At 49.7% G+C, this 14149-nt stretch overlaps 1 protein-coding gene across 1 annotated transcript in view; it reads right to left on the reverse strand.

Annotated features, from left to right (window-relative positions):
* TRABD2A (TraB domain containing 2A) overlaps positions 1-13243 on the reverse strand; it is a 66125-nt gene extending 52882 nt beyond the window's left edge. The window contains 1 exon segment of the mRNA XM_074333914.1: positions 12550-13243. Coding sequence (XP_074190015.1) covers positions 12550-13176 — 627 coding nt within the window. The 5' untranslated portion in view covers positions 13177-13243.
* Between the last annotated feature and the right edge of the window lie 906 nt (positions 13244-14149).

The raw sequence follows: 14149 nt of genomic DNA on the forward strand, positions 1-14149 counted from the left end.
AGAAAATAAATTGGAGAGACATCACATTGCAGAAACAAAATTACTAAAATATGACTCAGAGTTTTGAGTCCAGGTAGAGTCACCTGCTAGGAGCAGGAGTCCTCAGTGCAGCCTGCATTTCAGCCTCCTTTTCCCCTTTTCAATCAAAATGTTCATTAAAAACAAGAAAGCAATAGCAATAGCAATATTTGAGTTTGCCCCATACCTGCCCTAGCAATGAACTGGGCAGGAGTTAAAGAGGGGCTTCTCAAGGGACTCCAAGGATGCACCTGGTACAGGTAAGGGACACCTGAGCAGCCCACTGTTACCTCCGAGGCAGACCTGATGGTCTTTGCTTCTTGAGATCTCAAATCCAACATTTCCAAAAGCAGAGGCTCTCAACTCTGGCTGTGCATGGAATCACCTGCAAAGCTTTCAAAAGTCCAATATCTGGGTTTCCCACCTGTCGTGCGGGAGATCCTGCTCGCTGCGCCATTTGTCGTGCCATTTGTCGTGCGCTGAGGCCTTCTCGCCGCACCATCTTTCAGGCGGGGCGGCCTGCGGGGTCTCTGCTCCCGCTCCCCACACAAGAACGCAGGATATGGTGAGGCCGAAAAGGAACACCCACGGAGCCATAGGTAGAGGAGCCATACCACCACGGTCTCACTGGAGGCTGGGCCTACCGGACGCTGACCTGCCGTCTGCTTTTCCCTGCCAACCGACCGACCGACCGACGACTCTTCTCCACTCTCTCCTCTGTTCCTCTCTCTTCTGCTCTGCTCTTCCGCTCCTCGGCAATCCTCCATGGCCGCAGCAGTTATACCAGCGGCCAATCGGCTAACCGGCCACAGCCGACGGCCAATCAGCCACAGCCAACGGCCATTCACCACCCGAGCCAGCACCCTTCCACGTGAGGCCGAGAGCCTGTAAACTACTTTCTGGGGCTCTGTCCCCACACTCCACCCCTACAGGGTCTCGCTCACAATCTATGCGACAAGCATCTTCCACGAGGGTCCCTGTGCCGTATTAGCCTACTGACACCTACGGACAAAAAGAAACAGTAGTCTTAGGAACCAACAATGGCAAATCCCTTCCATCTGGGAGGATACATGCTAGCTTTTTGTCCTGGGAAAGGAGGGTCGCTGCCACTGGCACCTTTCCCAGTTTGTGGTACCAGACCTTTATGGCAGTACTTGGGGTCCCTTGCATAGTTTCAACATGTAACAGAACAGGGGATCCCATAATAGGCCATAGTGAGAGCACAGTTTCCTCGCAAAATCATCCCAGTATCGGGACCTCTGTATACTACAGTCACTTGCGGTGGCCACTCAGCCACCACCCCTGGCGTCACTTGCAAATCATGAGTCAAACCAGCCCCCCATGGGGCTATCAGACCCAACCATCGACAGTGGGGGCTTTTGACCTGCCAGGGCCAAGTCCACTACATAGTGATATGTCCCCAGGCGGACAGTCAGATGATCCATTAAATCATGAATTGAAGGCACTGCAGCGTGCAAGGGTGGCGTCACCTTATTTAACTCCCTATAGTCCACAGTCATTCACCAGGTCCCATCTGGCTTCTTGACAGGCCATACTGGGGAGTTAAAGGGACTGTGCGTTGGCCTCACAATATGTGCCTTTTCCAATTCCAATATTGTACGACCAATCTCCTCCTGTCCTCCTGGCAGGCGGTACTGTCGCACTGTAACCACGCGCCAGGGCTGTGGCAACACTTGAGGAGGGTGGTGAGCATGCCCGCGTGTCACCGCTTTCACCACCTGGATCCGGAGACGGAACTCTCCTACCGATGTCTGTAAGCTGAGGCCATGTAGCACGTCCACCCCTGGAATATATTCCGGAACGGGGGAGACATAAACCTTGTAGGTACGAGGAGGAAGCCTTCCTATACCCAGTGGTAAGGAAACGGCTTTCACAGTCACAGTTTTTCCCCCGTAGCCATCAATGCAGATTGCTGGTCCAGGGAACAGTTCTGGATTCCCATAAATGAGACTTCAGTCGGCGCCAGTGTCAACTAGAGCCAAAACCCTCTGCACATTTGAAGGGGACCAATGTATGGACAGTTCCATGTGGGGCCTCCGGTCCCTGCTCGTCCCTTCTGACCGGGTACCTTGGCCCCACCCCTAATCAAGCTGCAAGGGGTCAGCCTCAAGCGGCTGCATGAAGTCCTGGAGGGACACAGGTCGCGCTTTCCCAGACTCCTCCTTTATGTTTCTCCGGAATTGTTGTTCCGGACACAACTGTTTCCAAAGTTCCAGCAGGAGTGTGTTGGGTTGCTGGTCTATTTTCTTCCTATCGACCCCTGCTGCCACGAGATCACGCCACATCTGTGCGCGTGTTACTCTCTGAGGCCCGCGACCTCGCCCCTTTACCTTTGCTTTGGGCTTCCAGGTTTCAACTGTGCAGACCTCCTGTCTTAACTTCCTTCGCCTCCGGCTTTCTACATCCCCTAGGGTGGCCATGGCAGTTGTAACTTCATGGATCCGCCGCCCTACATACGGTGTAAGAATAGCAACCAAGGATCTAAAAGCACTCGCAGGTGCAGTATCCAAAACCAGATCTCTCATGCTGGCAGTAAAAAGCTCGTCATCTGGGCCCTGCATGTTGAGGTTAAAAATAGCATGTCTCATACCCATTTCACGGATTGTTTGCGTAAGTTCTGTATATGACTGCCATTGACTCACACTGTCTGGCAGCTCGCCAGCCTGTTCCCATACGGTGCGTACCGCAGCCGTGAGCCACTGCATTAGAGAGTGGTTGCCCTGGTTGTTGGCCAATCTATGGCAGTTTTGTAACCTCTGTCGCAGGGACGGATGCACTGTCACGAAGGCTAGCTTTTCCATCTCGCCTGGGGAGCAGAGAATGCTGTCTGCTCCCTCATCCCATAAACGTAACAGCCAAGCCGAGACTGGCTCTCCAGGGCGCTGTCTGTACTGCCTCCCTAGCTCCTGCAACTCAGTGGGAGTGTATGGGGTGTAGGTTGTGAACTCAGTCACAGCTGGGTTGCCGGCAGCAATGCCCCCAGGGCCCAAAGGTTGCTCACGTTTTACCCTTTGCTACAAGATTGGCCGGGCTTGGGGGTTGGGAGCTACATTGTCTCCACTTGCTTCCTCCGCCTCTGCCTCAGAGTCTCCACCTTGGGGCCCCTGTTCTAACAGGCGGACCTGGGCTTCCAGCGCTTCCAACTGGGACACCTGGTTCGGCACCCGGGCCACTTCATTCAGCCCATTTTCCGTGTTGAGACTCAAGGCCTTGAGGAACATCCAGCCACGCAGCCGGCTGTAGCCTTCTCCTCCTCCGGCAACTGCTCAGCCAGAGCCTGCAGGGCCCTCTCCACGCTGGCCGGAGAGCCGTCCATGTCCTCCCACCCCTCCTTGGGGGTCCAACTCTTGAGAACAGTGGCCACCGAACACCATATACTGTGTGGGGGCCATACATCCTCCTGCCCAGAGTCAGACGCCATTCCTACCTGGTCGGAATCTTGCTCACCGTGCCAGGTGTCTGAGTGGGTGGAGGCCTCCTTGTAAGCTATCCACAAGCTTCGGATCCTAAGGCCGCAGCAGATCAACAAAAGGAGGACACCGCCTTCTATGCCCAAGAAGGTGGTGTGCCAGCTGGAGGCTCGAGTCTCCCAGGCAGACCGCGCCTCCCGTTCCCGGTGTCGCTCCTCATGGGCCTCCCGAAGCTGGGCTCTCACACGAACAAACCGCTCCACCATGCTTCGGTAGGTTTTGGCCGGCACCGCACTCTGCTTACGAAGCTGAGCTTTTATACATGTAAACTGCTCCAGTACATTCTGGAGAGTTTCAGCCGACACCATACCCTGCTCGCTGTGCCATTTGTCGTGCCATTTGTCGTGCGCGGAGGCCTTCTCGCCGCACCATCTTTCAGGCGGGGTGGCCTGCGGGGTCTCTGCTCCCGCTCCCCACACAAGAACGCAGGATATGGTGAGGCCGAAAAGGAACACCCACGGAGCCATAGGTAGGGGAGCCATACCACCACTGTCTCACTGGAGGCTGGGCCTACCGGACGCTGACCTGCCGTCCGCTTTTCCCTGCCAACCGACCGACCGACGACTCTTCTCCACTCTCTCCTCTGTTCCTCTCTCTTCCGCTCTGCTCTTCCGCTCCTCGGCAGTCCTCCGTGGCCGCAGCAGTTATACCAGCGGCCAATCGGCTAACCGGCCACAGCCCACGGCCAATCAGCCACAGCCGACGGCCATTCACCACCTGAGCCAGCACCCTTCCACGTGACGCTGAGAGCCTGTAAACTACTTTCTGGGGCTCTGTCCCCACACCACCTCAGACCAGTCACATCAGGATCTCTGGAGGTGGAATCAGAGGTGATATTTTTAAAACTCCCCTGGTGATTCCAATGCGCAGCCAAGGCTGACATCATGGTGCTAATGAGTCCCTGATTTCACAGTTTGCACCTGTCCCATTAGGACATGTGTTACCCTATAGCATTTCTTTCTTACAAAAGCCTCTGGTTCAATAGCAGAAAACTGTATGGTTGTGGGGACAGAGTCCCAGAGAGCAGTTTCCAGGCTCGCAACCTCACGTGGAAAGGTGCTGGCTCTGGTAGTAGATGGCCGTCAGCTGTGACTAGTTGGCCATCAGCTGTAAGCAGTTAGCCATCAGCCACTGATATAACTGCCGTGGCTGAGCTAGCAAGCACGGATTGCAGTTAGCAAGTAAGGTTGGTTAGTTGGCAAAGAAGCAGATGGCGGATTGCAGCTCATGTGGATCCTACTCCCTGTGTCTCACCCAGCTGCCAAAGAGACTGGGGTACAGGCAGACCCCTTGTTGGGGTACTAGCGGATATTTGCTTTTGTGTCTCGAAAAGCCGCCAGTGAGAATATAGGGGTATGACCCCCCTATCTATGGCTCCATGGGTGTTCCTTTTTGACCTCACCATATCCTGCATTCTTATGCAGGGAGCAGAACCAGAGACCCCTTGTGACAATGGTGTTCCACAGTTTCTCTCCCGGCAGTTTTACAGGCTGAGCCATGGTACACATCCACCCAAAGCCAGGCCATTGTGCCCTTTGACCCCGAGTGCCTCTCAGTCTCAACACCCATTTATTAAGTGCCCATTTATTAAGATACACTGTACAAAGAAATGTACGAGGTAGCCCTCAAGGAGTTCAGTGCAAAGGTCAGGTATATTCATGAGGTGAACTACAAAACAAACAACCCAGAAATGTGAATATCCAGGATTATAGGAAATATTTGGAAGGCATTCTATTTACAAAAGGCTTTAATTTCAGCAGCCTTTTAAGTAACATGCTTTCCTGGATTGTGGGTTTTCAACTTATAATCAATCCTCATTGTTTTAGTTATGCTCTATAAAATCACCAAACACTGACTACCGAACACGGACCACTGCTCCTAGGGGAAATACAGGATTAGGTTCCTGCAAGCTACTGGTGACGTTTTCATCAACAAATCAATACATAACCTTGCTTCATGTGTGTTTCTGTTGAAAGACACCTTATGTAATGTTGATTCATGAACACTGAACTCACAGCCAACAACGTTGTTTAACTCATGCCTGAATGAAGCTCATCTAACACATCTTTTCTCGATAAGGCACATCACAGCCTTGTGCTTAGGAACCATGCAGCCCCTCAGCACTACACGTGTGGCCATTTGAAACAGTGAAATCACCTACAAAAGCACAAAAATGCAAAAAGGTGGCACTAAGTAGACCACAAAAGTGACACTTGTTTACTTGTTTGAGAGCCAAAATGACAAGACAGAGCATCAACTTATTCAACCTCAGCTGGAAATGTGTGTGCATCGGGCAACTCAAATTTTTCTCAGTGGTGGCCATGTCTGCAAATGACGGTGAAAGCACTGTAAGTGCAGGGGTTACAAATCAATTTTAACAAGTAGGCAAATTCACAAATATGGGATCTACAAATAATGAGGATGGACTGCATTTGTGTTTGTGTGTTATTATTCAAGCAGCAGCCACCTGTTTTCAAAGGAAATATCACATAGAATCTCAAAATGTAAAGCTTAAAGCAGGGGCCCTATTCTCACAGCCTTCAACCCTCTCTGTTCCACCTGCCTTCTTGCCACCTTCCACAAAAACATCCCCACAAACACACCCTCTCACCACTCAGATAAGGTCAGAGGCAGGCAGACAAACATATGGGCAGGGAGTGAGAAACGGTGGGGGAAAGTCAGCAGCAAAGGAGTCCACACCTCTCAATAAAGGATACTGGCCAAAAAGCCAAAGCCAGTGCTGTCCACACAGGAACAGGCCTGTGCTCCAGAATGGACTTGTCAAAAAAAACTGGAAATTCTAACTTTAAATAAAATCTTCCAATTGAAAAATGTTGCCTCAATTTTCTTAAATGCCCTGCAAACCAAGCCGAATATATCTCACTACCCCCTGCCTATGACCTTGTTTTTGAAAGTATTTAAATTACAATTCTGCTCACACACCCACCTTTCCACACACCCACCTTTTCATGAGTGCACTAATTGAGCAAAAAAAGCCTAAATTCTGCTTCTGTCTCAGCTACCCCATTGAGAATTTTTAAAGCCACTTCATTTTTCTATACCTCAGTTTCCTCATCTGTAGAAGTTAGATAACAACCCGTCGTAGGTTAGGATAATAAACAAATTAGACAGGTAATTGTTAAATGAATGAACAAATGAAAACAATGTATTTTAAAACCTATTCATGGTTAAGTAAATATTAAGAGAAGAATCACGTACAAGGTCTCCAGCCAGTCCTCAGACATCCTCTTATGGAGTAATGAGGGTCTCCAAGGTTATTTAAATACTTCAAAAAGCCAAATGGAAACTGCACATATACCAAAGAATGGTTGCCCAGGCTGATTAAGCAATCAAATGTCTCACTGTTGGTTAGAATTAGATCAAGCTATAGAAAAACACTGCATAGCTAACTAGATGCTAATAATAGCTGAGATTGACAGTTACAGCTTTGGTTAATTTCAAACAGGTAACAAAATAATTACCTATAAATGCAACTGGTTTGCTAGAGGTGGCCTTCCAAGCATAGGTTTAGTTTAGTCATTTGTTCATTTTAGGGGGAAGAGTTGATAATCAAAGGGTTCCGAGATGATGATACAACTAAGCACACTGACTTACATAAGAAATCTGGTCGCACAAGTCCCACACAGTCCACAAAAAAACTCCTACACTGTTTCCTACTGTGAGACACGGCAAAAGGGTCAAAATGTTATTATTAAATCCATGGGCACCTAATTCACTGTCATCTATCAGAAGACCATAATATTAAACAAATATGTTCCCAGGAAAACCAAACCCATACGGCAAGATCATGGGGTCTATGAAGGAGGGAGAGGAACACGGGGAACACTGCAAATTTTGGGTTGTTTTTGGTTTATTCTTACCCAATTCATGTAATCTCCCTAAAGTCCCATCCTACCTCAAAATAGCTGCACTTCTATTTAAACAAAGTCTGTTCAACTATATATACACCCATTTTTATTTTATCGTTGCCTTTTCAATTATTATTAGTCTAGAAATAGGGTCACAGTATTATCTATTCAATGAAAATTGCTCAGATTAAAAAAATAACACAAGGCTCATGTTGTGGCATCCAGCCATGTGATAACAATAGTGATGCTAAGAGCAGCTGGCTATTATTGAATGTTCACTATGTGCCAGCATTGCACGTGGATTGTCCTACTGCATTCATTCACTACTCATTTGTTCCATATTTATGCTATGCCTACCATGTGCCAGGCACTGTTCTAAGCACTGGGCACTGGTGTATTTTAGGACACTAGGAATACAGCAGTGAATGAAACAGTTCCCTGCGTCGGGTCTGGTAGTGATAACTGCTGTGGAGAACGTGAAAGAGGAAAAGGGAGCAGGGAGTGCTGGGGGAAACCGGATGTGGTCTTAAATAGGATGATCAGGAAAGTCACTGAATGTCTGCTAAGACATTTAAGCCTTGCCATGAAGGAGGTGAGAGGGCAAACCAGGGAGATATCTAAGAGAAGAGCATTCCCTCCGGGATGAGAGAACGGCAGTGCAAAGGCCCTGAGGTGGGGTGACTAAAGAGGAAAGCTTTAAGGTCAGAGCAAAGGTCAGCGAGGTGAGGGAGGCCAGGCCACACAGGGCCTGGGGGCTACTGAAAGGGCTCGGGCTTTCATGCTGAGGAGGATGAAAGCCAGCACAGGTTTTTGTGAGAGGAGTGACATGAGATGACTTAATGTGTTAACAGGATCATTCTGTGATGAATAGACTATTGAGGGATGAGGGCAGATGCAAGGTCAGTTAGGAACTTGCTAAAATAATCCAAGTGCGAGAACAGAGTGGTGGTGATAGAATTGATGAGATGTAATAAGATTCTAGAAGCTAGAGCCACAGGATTTGCTGAATTGGTTAATTAAAAAGACCAAGTTGCAATTGACTGAGATGGAGAAGACGGGGGTGGAACAGGATTCGAGGGGAAGGTCAGAATTTTGGTTTTGGCCCTGTTGAATTGAACAGTCTAGCAAACATTGAAGTGCGGAAATCAAGATGGTAGGTGGATGCATGAGTCTGGAGTTGACAGAAGCCTGGGCCACAGATATTAAGAAGGGTATTGTCACTATTTAGATGTTATTTAAAGCCATGGGACTAGATGAACTCTCCAAGGGACTAAGCATAAATAAGAGAGAAAAGGTCTAGAAATGGTCTAACCTTGCAAAGTCATGAGAAAGAAAAGAAGCCAGCAAAAGAGAATGAGAAGTGGTCAGTGCAGCTGTTAGGAAAATCAGAAGAGTAAAAAGCCAATCAAAGGAAAGTGCTTCAAGGAGGAGAAAGTAAGCAGGTGCGTTCGGTGTGGCTGGCGGGCCAAAGAAGTCAAGGATTTGAGAACTGACTTCTAGATGAAACAACACTGAGGTCACTGGGGACCTGGACAAGAAAAGTGTTGGTGTCATAGTGAGATGAGAGCCTGCCTGGTGCCCATTCAGGAGAAAACGGGAAGAGAGGAAATAGGAGGACACACAACTAAGTAAGACACTGGTGTCTTCCAGATAGAGAAACTGGGGCCTTGATAGGTTCATGATGTTACCCAAGGCCTCATGGCTGCTTAGATGGATCCAGGATTTGAAGCCAGGCTGGCTCCTGAGCCCTGGGTTTCAAACACCGCATTATGAGGCCTTAACATGCAACAGACTTTACTGGAGATTCAGAATCATATCTTTTTCAATTAATACCTTAGTAACTGCACTGTTGCTCAGGAGTGCTACCTGACTCCGAATGGAGAAAGGTCTATTCAGCTCCCCTTCCTGAGCCCTGATGACCTGCCCAGATAGGTCCATACTGATATCTTTAAGTCCTCAGGCTGCCACTTTTTCCCATTCTCTGTTTTCAGGATAACACAATAGTGGTAGAAGGAGTCCACTTTTTTTTTTAAGTCAGTGCTTTTAAAGGATTTTTAAAGAAACAACCCTCATCTTATAGAGCTTCTTCAATAAATGGAGTCCTATTCTGACCGGGCAGGGCATCCTGTCTCCCACTCTGCACCAGCAACTAACCCTGCTGACACTGCCCTGCCAGGCGGCCGACAGAAGAGTCTTCAGGCCTTCTGATCAGGGAGCTCGGACCTTGCCTCTGAACATGGGCAGGCCCCCAGGGAGCTGCACTGATCTTACAGGTGCAACTGCCCGGCCTCCCTCATACTGACATCCTCGGAGGAGGGCTGTTTGTCTCCACAAAAGAAAATAAATTGCTCTACTACCACATGTCACTGTCACTGTGGCCACCACATGCAACTAGAGGAAGCCATGTATTTTAACATTATGATGATTTAAAGGGAATAAAACTTAACACTATTAACATGCCCCTTCTAAGCCTTGCTGCAACCGTCCTAAAAGAAAAAGACAATGGCCATGGATGATGGAGACACAAGAAGCTACAAGTTCTGTCAACTGAATCACTGGAGATTTTAACACACACGTGTAATACAATGAAACAAAGAAGCACAATGACAACTTGTGTGATGTGGGCTAAGTCCCTGAGCTGCTGCACCCCTCAGGTCATCCCATCCCAGCTTCCTGGAACCTGTGATAACTGCACTTTTCCAAGAGCACTCTTCAGCAGACCAATTAGAATGATACTAAAGTAAGTTGGCTTTAGTTTACCGTTTTCATTCAACAAATATTTATTGAGCATCTATTACGACCACACACTCCTCTAGGCACTGGGGATACAGCAGCAAACAAAGGTCCCTACCCTTATGAAGATTACATATTTCTTTTGTTACAATAAACAAATAAAAAAATGTATCAGATGATAGTTTGGTGCTGTCGACAAAACTAAATCAGGGAGAGCAGAGAGGAAGGCAGTAAGGGTGGGAAGTGGGGGTAGGGTTGACATAATCTTTAATAAGTGACCAGGTAGGATCTCATTGAGAGATAGTTGAACAAAGACCAGGTGAAGTATGGGAGCAAGCATGTAGATATCCAGGAGAAGAAACAGCAAATGTAAAAGAACGCAGGCAGGAATAGTAAATAACTCAAGAGTTTTGTTTGAGTATCGATCAGGAAGAGATGTGGTGCTCAGAAAAGGCTGCAGTGTCGGCGGATGGACTTTTCTGCTAAGAACTCTCTAATGATTAACGAAAGTTGAAAACCAATCCAGCTCTCACGCCACAGTCCTTCCAGAAAGCTACAGTAAACTGCCGCATTGGATTGGAGGCTGGATTCCAGAGCTTCACTCTACAATCTCAAGACCCCAACCCCCTGAGGGATTCACCCACAGCGCCCTACAGCATGCAGGTCAAGCATACAGCCCTGCCACTGACTGGCCTTCTGACCTCTGCAGGGGAGAGAACAGTTTGCCCACAGAACAGAACAGCGATTCTCAGTGTGGTCCAGAGACCTGTCCGTGTCCCTACAACCCTTTCAAGAGGTCTGTAAGGTCGGAACTATTTTCATAATACTATTTTCCTTTTTCACTCTCATTCTCTCACTAGTGTACAAATACAATTTTCTGGAGGCTACAGGCAGATGTGACATCACCACTGACAGTTAATGGCACATGTGTTTGTGTACTCTTGTGTTTTACTAATATTTACATTAACCCACATAAACAAAAGTTCTTTGGAGACCTCAATACTTTTTTGGTGTAGAGGGGTCCTGAGACCAAACAGTTTGAGAACTGGTAAATAAAAGACCCATGAAGACAGATTCAAGCGAAGAGGGAAAGACCTTGTTAAGACTCACTGGTCGTAATATAATTACGAGTTGATAATCGATTTTGTAAAAGTGAGACATTCTGCTTTCACATGAAAGGATGGACTTCTGCTTTGTGTAACTGGGCGCGCAGCGGCCACACCGCCGCAGAGTTTGAAACTCTCCCTGATGCGGACTTCCCTCTCCAGCCCCCGCGCCGCCCGCCTCGCTACAGGGAGAGTCCGCGGCCCAGGCGCCGTAGCGACACAGCGCGGCTCTCCAGCCAGCTCCAAGCGCCAGGAGCCGCTCGATTATGTCACCCTCTCCTTTGCTGCGCTTAGGTCGATGACTAAAATTCAGAGTAGCCAAAGGTGGACGCGGCCCCGGATGCTACGCAGGTGTCAGCGAAGATGAACCGACTCTGAATTCTGGCACCGGCGTCCGAGTGCACACAAGCCACCCGAAGGACAAGCCTAGGCTCACCCTCCCCAGCACCAGAGATCCAGAGATAGGACCCACCGATACAAACACAAAATTCAGCTTCCACGGCGCACAGACTAGAGGGACTTGAGAACAACAGAAAATTCCGAGCGTAAGAAAATTGATCAGGAGAAGGAAACATTCATCTCAAAAGAGGTCCAGCCTCCAAGACGCGAGACCTGCCCTGTGTCCTCTTGGCTTCTGCTCCTTTAGGGCTGGTGGACCCCGGCAGTTCACTGAGCCCCCCTCGCCTCGATTGCCCTCACCCGAACAACGCCGATGCGAACAGCTAAGGAAGCGCTCTGTGCGAGAACACGAGACTGTCAGGAGTGGTCCTCCGCGAATGCGCTCTGTGACCTGGAACACAAAGGTCCCTCTCTCAGCCTCAGTTTCCCAGATCGGTAAAATAAGGGGAATGGCTTCGGCTGCCCAAAATCCCTTGTAACTCAGGACTGAATAATACGAAGGTTAACGCAAGCAGTTGCAGGGTGTTTTCACCATTACGATAAGAGCAGGAGAAATTAAACACTGGGGAAGAGAGGGGAACAAAGTTCCAAAGTATAATAAATGTGCCCAAGTCCGGAACCCACACAGTCTTGGCCGATTCGTCCCCCAAATGTCCCCGACGCAGGCTGGCAAGAACCAGGAGACCTCGGCGGGTCTCCCTTGGGCTGACCAATGGCGAGGGCTGGGGGACACGGTCTCACGCGGCAGCAAGGCTGCGCTGCCTCCTAAGAGGGGCGCGGCGGTATGCGTGAGCAAGGAAGCCCCGCCGTGGGACGTGGAGCCCCACCCGCAGAGTTGGCTCTGGGACCGAGTGCGCGGTGCTTCACGGGGTTCAGAAGGTAGCCATCCGGGAGGTGCCAGGAAGCCGCCCACCCGCGCCGGACGCGCCTTACCTGGGGCTTGAGCTCGTAGTCGGCGAAGGCGGGCGCGCCGCGCCGCGGTGCTGCGTCGGTGAGCTGGAGGCAGAGGGTTGGCAGCAGCCACCAGCTCAAGGGACTCATCCTCACTTCGTCTCCCAGGCCTGGGCGCGGCTGCGAGGACTGAGGCGACAGGGGCCGCCCGGCCAGGCTAGTTGGTGACCGCGACGCTGCAGACTGGCCGGGCGCCTGCCGTGGCTGGTCAGGCTCGGGGGCCGGGGCTCGCCGGCTGCCCCGCGCCTCTCGCCTGCTCCCACTGCAGTTCGGGCGGCCACCTCCCGGCGGGGCCCCGCGAACCTGGCGGCGGCGACCACGTGGGGCCCAGCCCGACCCCTCCCAAACCCTGCCTCTAGTCAGCCCAGCGCGGAGGCTGCTGCGGAGCCCGGACCCCAGATTCTCCCGCTCAAACTCTGCCAGGGCCGCCGGCCACCTAGGGAGCCCGCGAGATGGGAAAAGTGAAGTTCCAGCATTTTCTAAGTTCAACCTAAACGTATTGGTTCGTGCGTTACGGCTGTGTCTATGCTGCCAATTCTGAAAGTGCCTCTTGACTGAGATAGACCAAAGAAATAAACGAAAGGCTATTTCATTTAAATAAAATCGCATGGCAGTTGTGTCTGTAAAAGAGGGCAATAGTCAATGTGTGCATTCGCTTAAAGTCCGGAACCACAAAAGCCGGCACTCCATTAGTGCCCTCTTAAGGGATTTGGGGGAACAATACTAAGGATGTGAACACCAAACACGAGAGGTTACTGCAAAGATTACATGACGACATTTGTGAAAAGCACCTCGTTTGGTGCACATAGTAATCCTGCAAAATACAGTCGCTCCCTTTCCACTCCAAACGACACTTTAGTAAGAAAAAATTATAGGAGCAGCTGTGCACCGGCCTCTCCTGTTTCCAATCCAAGGCCAGAATTCTTTTCACACAGCAACCCAGCTCCAGGAAGAGCTGTTGTTCACAATCTTAGCTGTAGAGGGCGCAGCTCACTGGCCCGTGTGAGAATGGAACCAGTGACGATCCCCGGTAGGAGCGAGGTGTTCTAACCACCTGAGCCACCAGGCCGCCTTGCCAGAATTGTTTTTACCACCTCTCTTTACAGCTCAGGCTTATGCGTGATTAACTTCTGAGTGGTGTTTAAAGGAGCACTTGCATCAGGGCATCTTGTTTTAAATCCCTGTCTATTTTGAGACTCATAGAAACTGTGGAGGACAGAGGGGTGAAGAGTGGGGTTGTCCATATTTGCATGCAATGGAAGGAGGCGTTTTCTGAGACTCCGGAAGCCCATCCACAGTAATCCAGTAAAGAACCCCTTTAACGAGCAAGGTTTTCAAGCATTGATTCCACAGGCATTTAGGTTTCAGGTGTTATTGTGAAATCGCTAACTTTTCCTGTCCTAAGTGTAAGTGAAGATTTGCTTTCTGGAATTGACTCTCCTGTCTTTAATTAACTCTCTACAGCCCAGCGGCAATCAGTAATCCTCAAGTTGATCCAGAACGCAGCCTGTCTGGGATTTTCAAGGTGCCAGTGCTGCCACCTACTGGCAAAAACTTTCTCTCTGGCTGTGAGGTGAAAGGA

The sequence above is a fragment of the Rhinolophus sinicus genome, linkage group LG05 (genome assembly GCF_036562045.2).
Source record: "Rhinolophus sinicus isolate RSC01 linkage group LG05, ASM3656204v1, whole genome shotgun sequence".
NCBI lineage: Eukaryota > Metazoa > Chordata > Mammalia > Chiroptera > Rhinolophidae > Rhinolophus > Rhinolophus sinicus.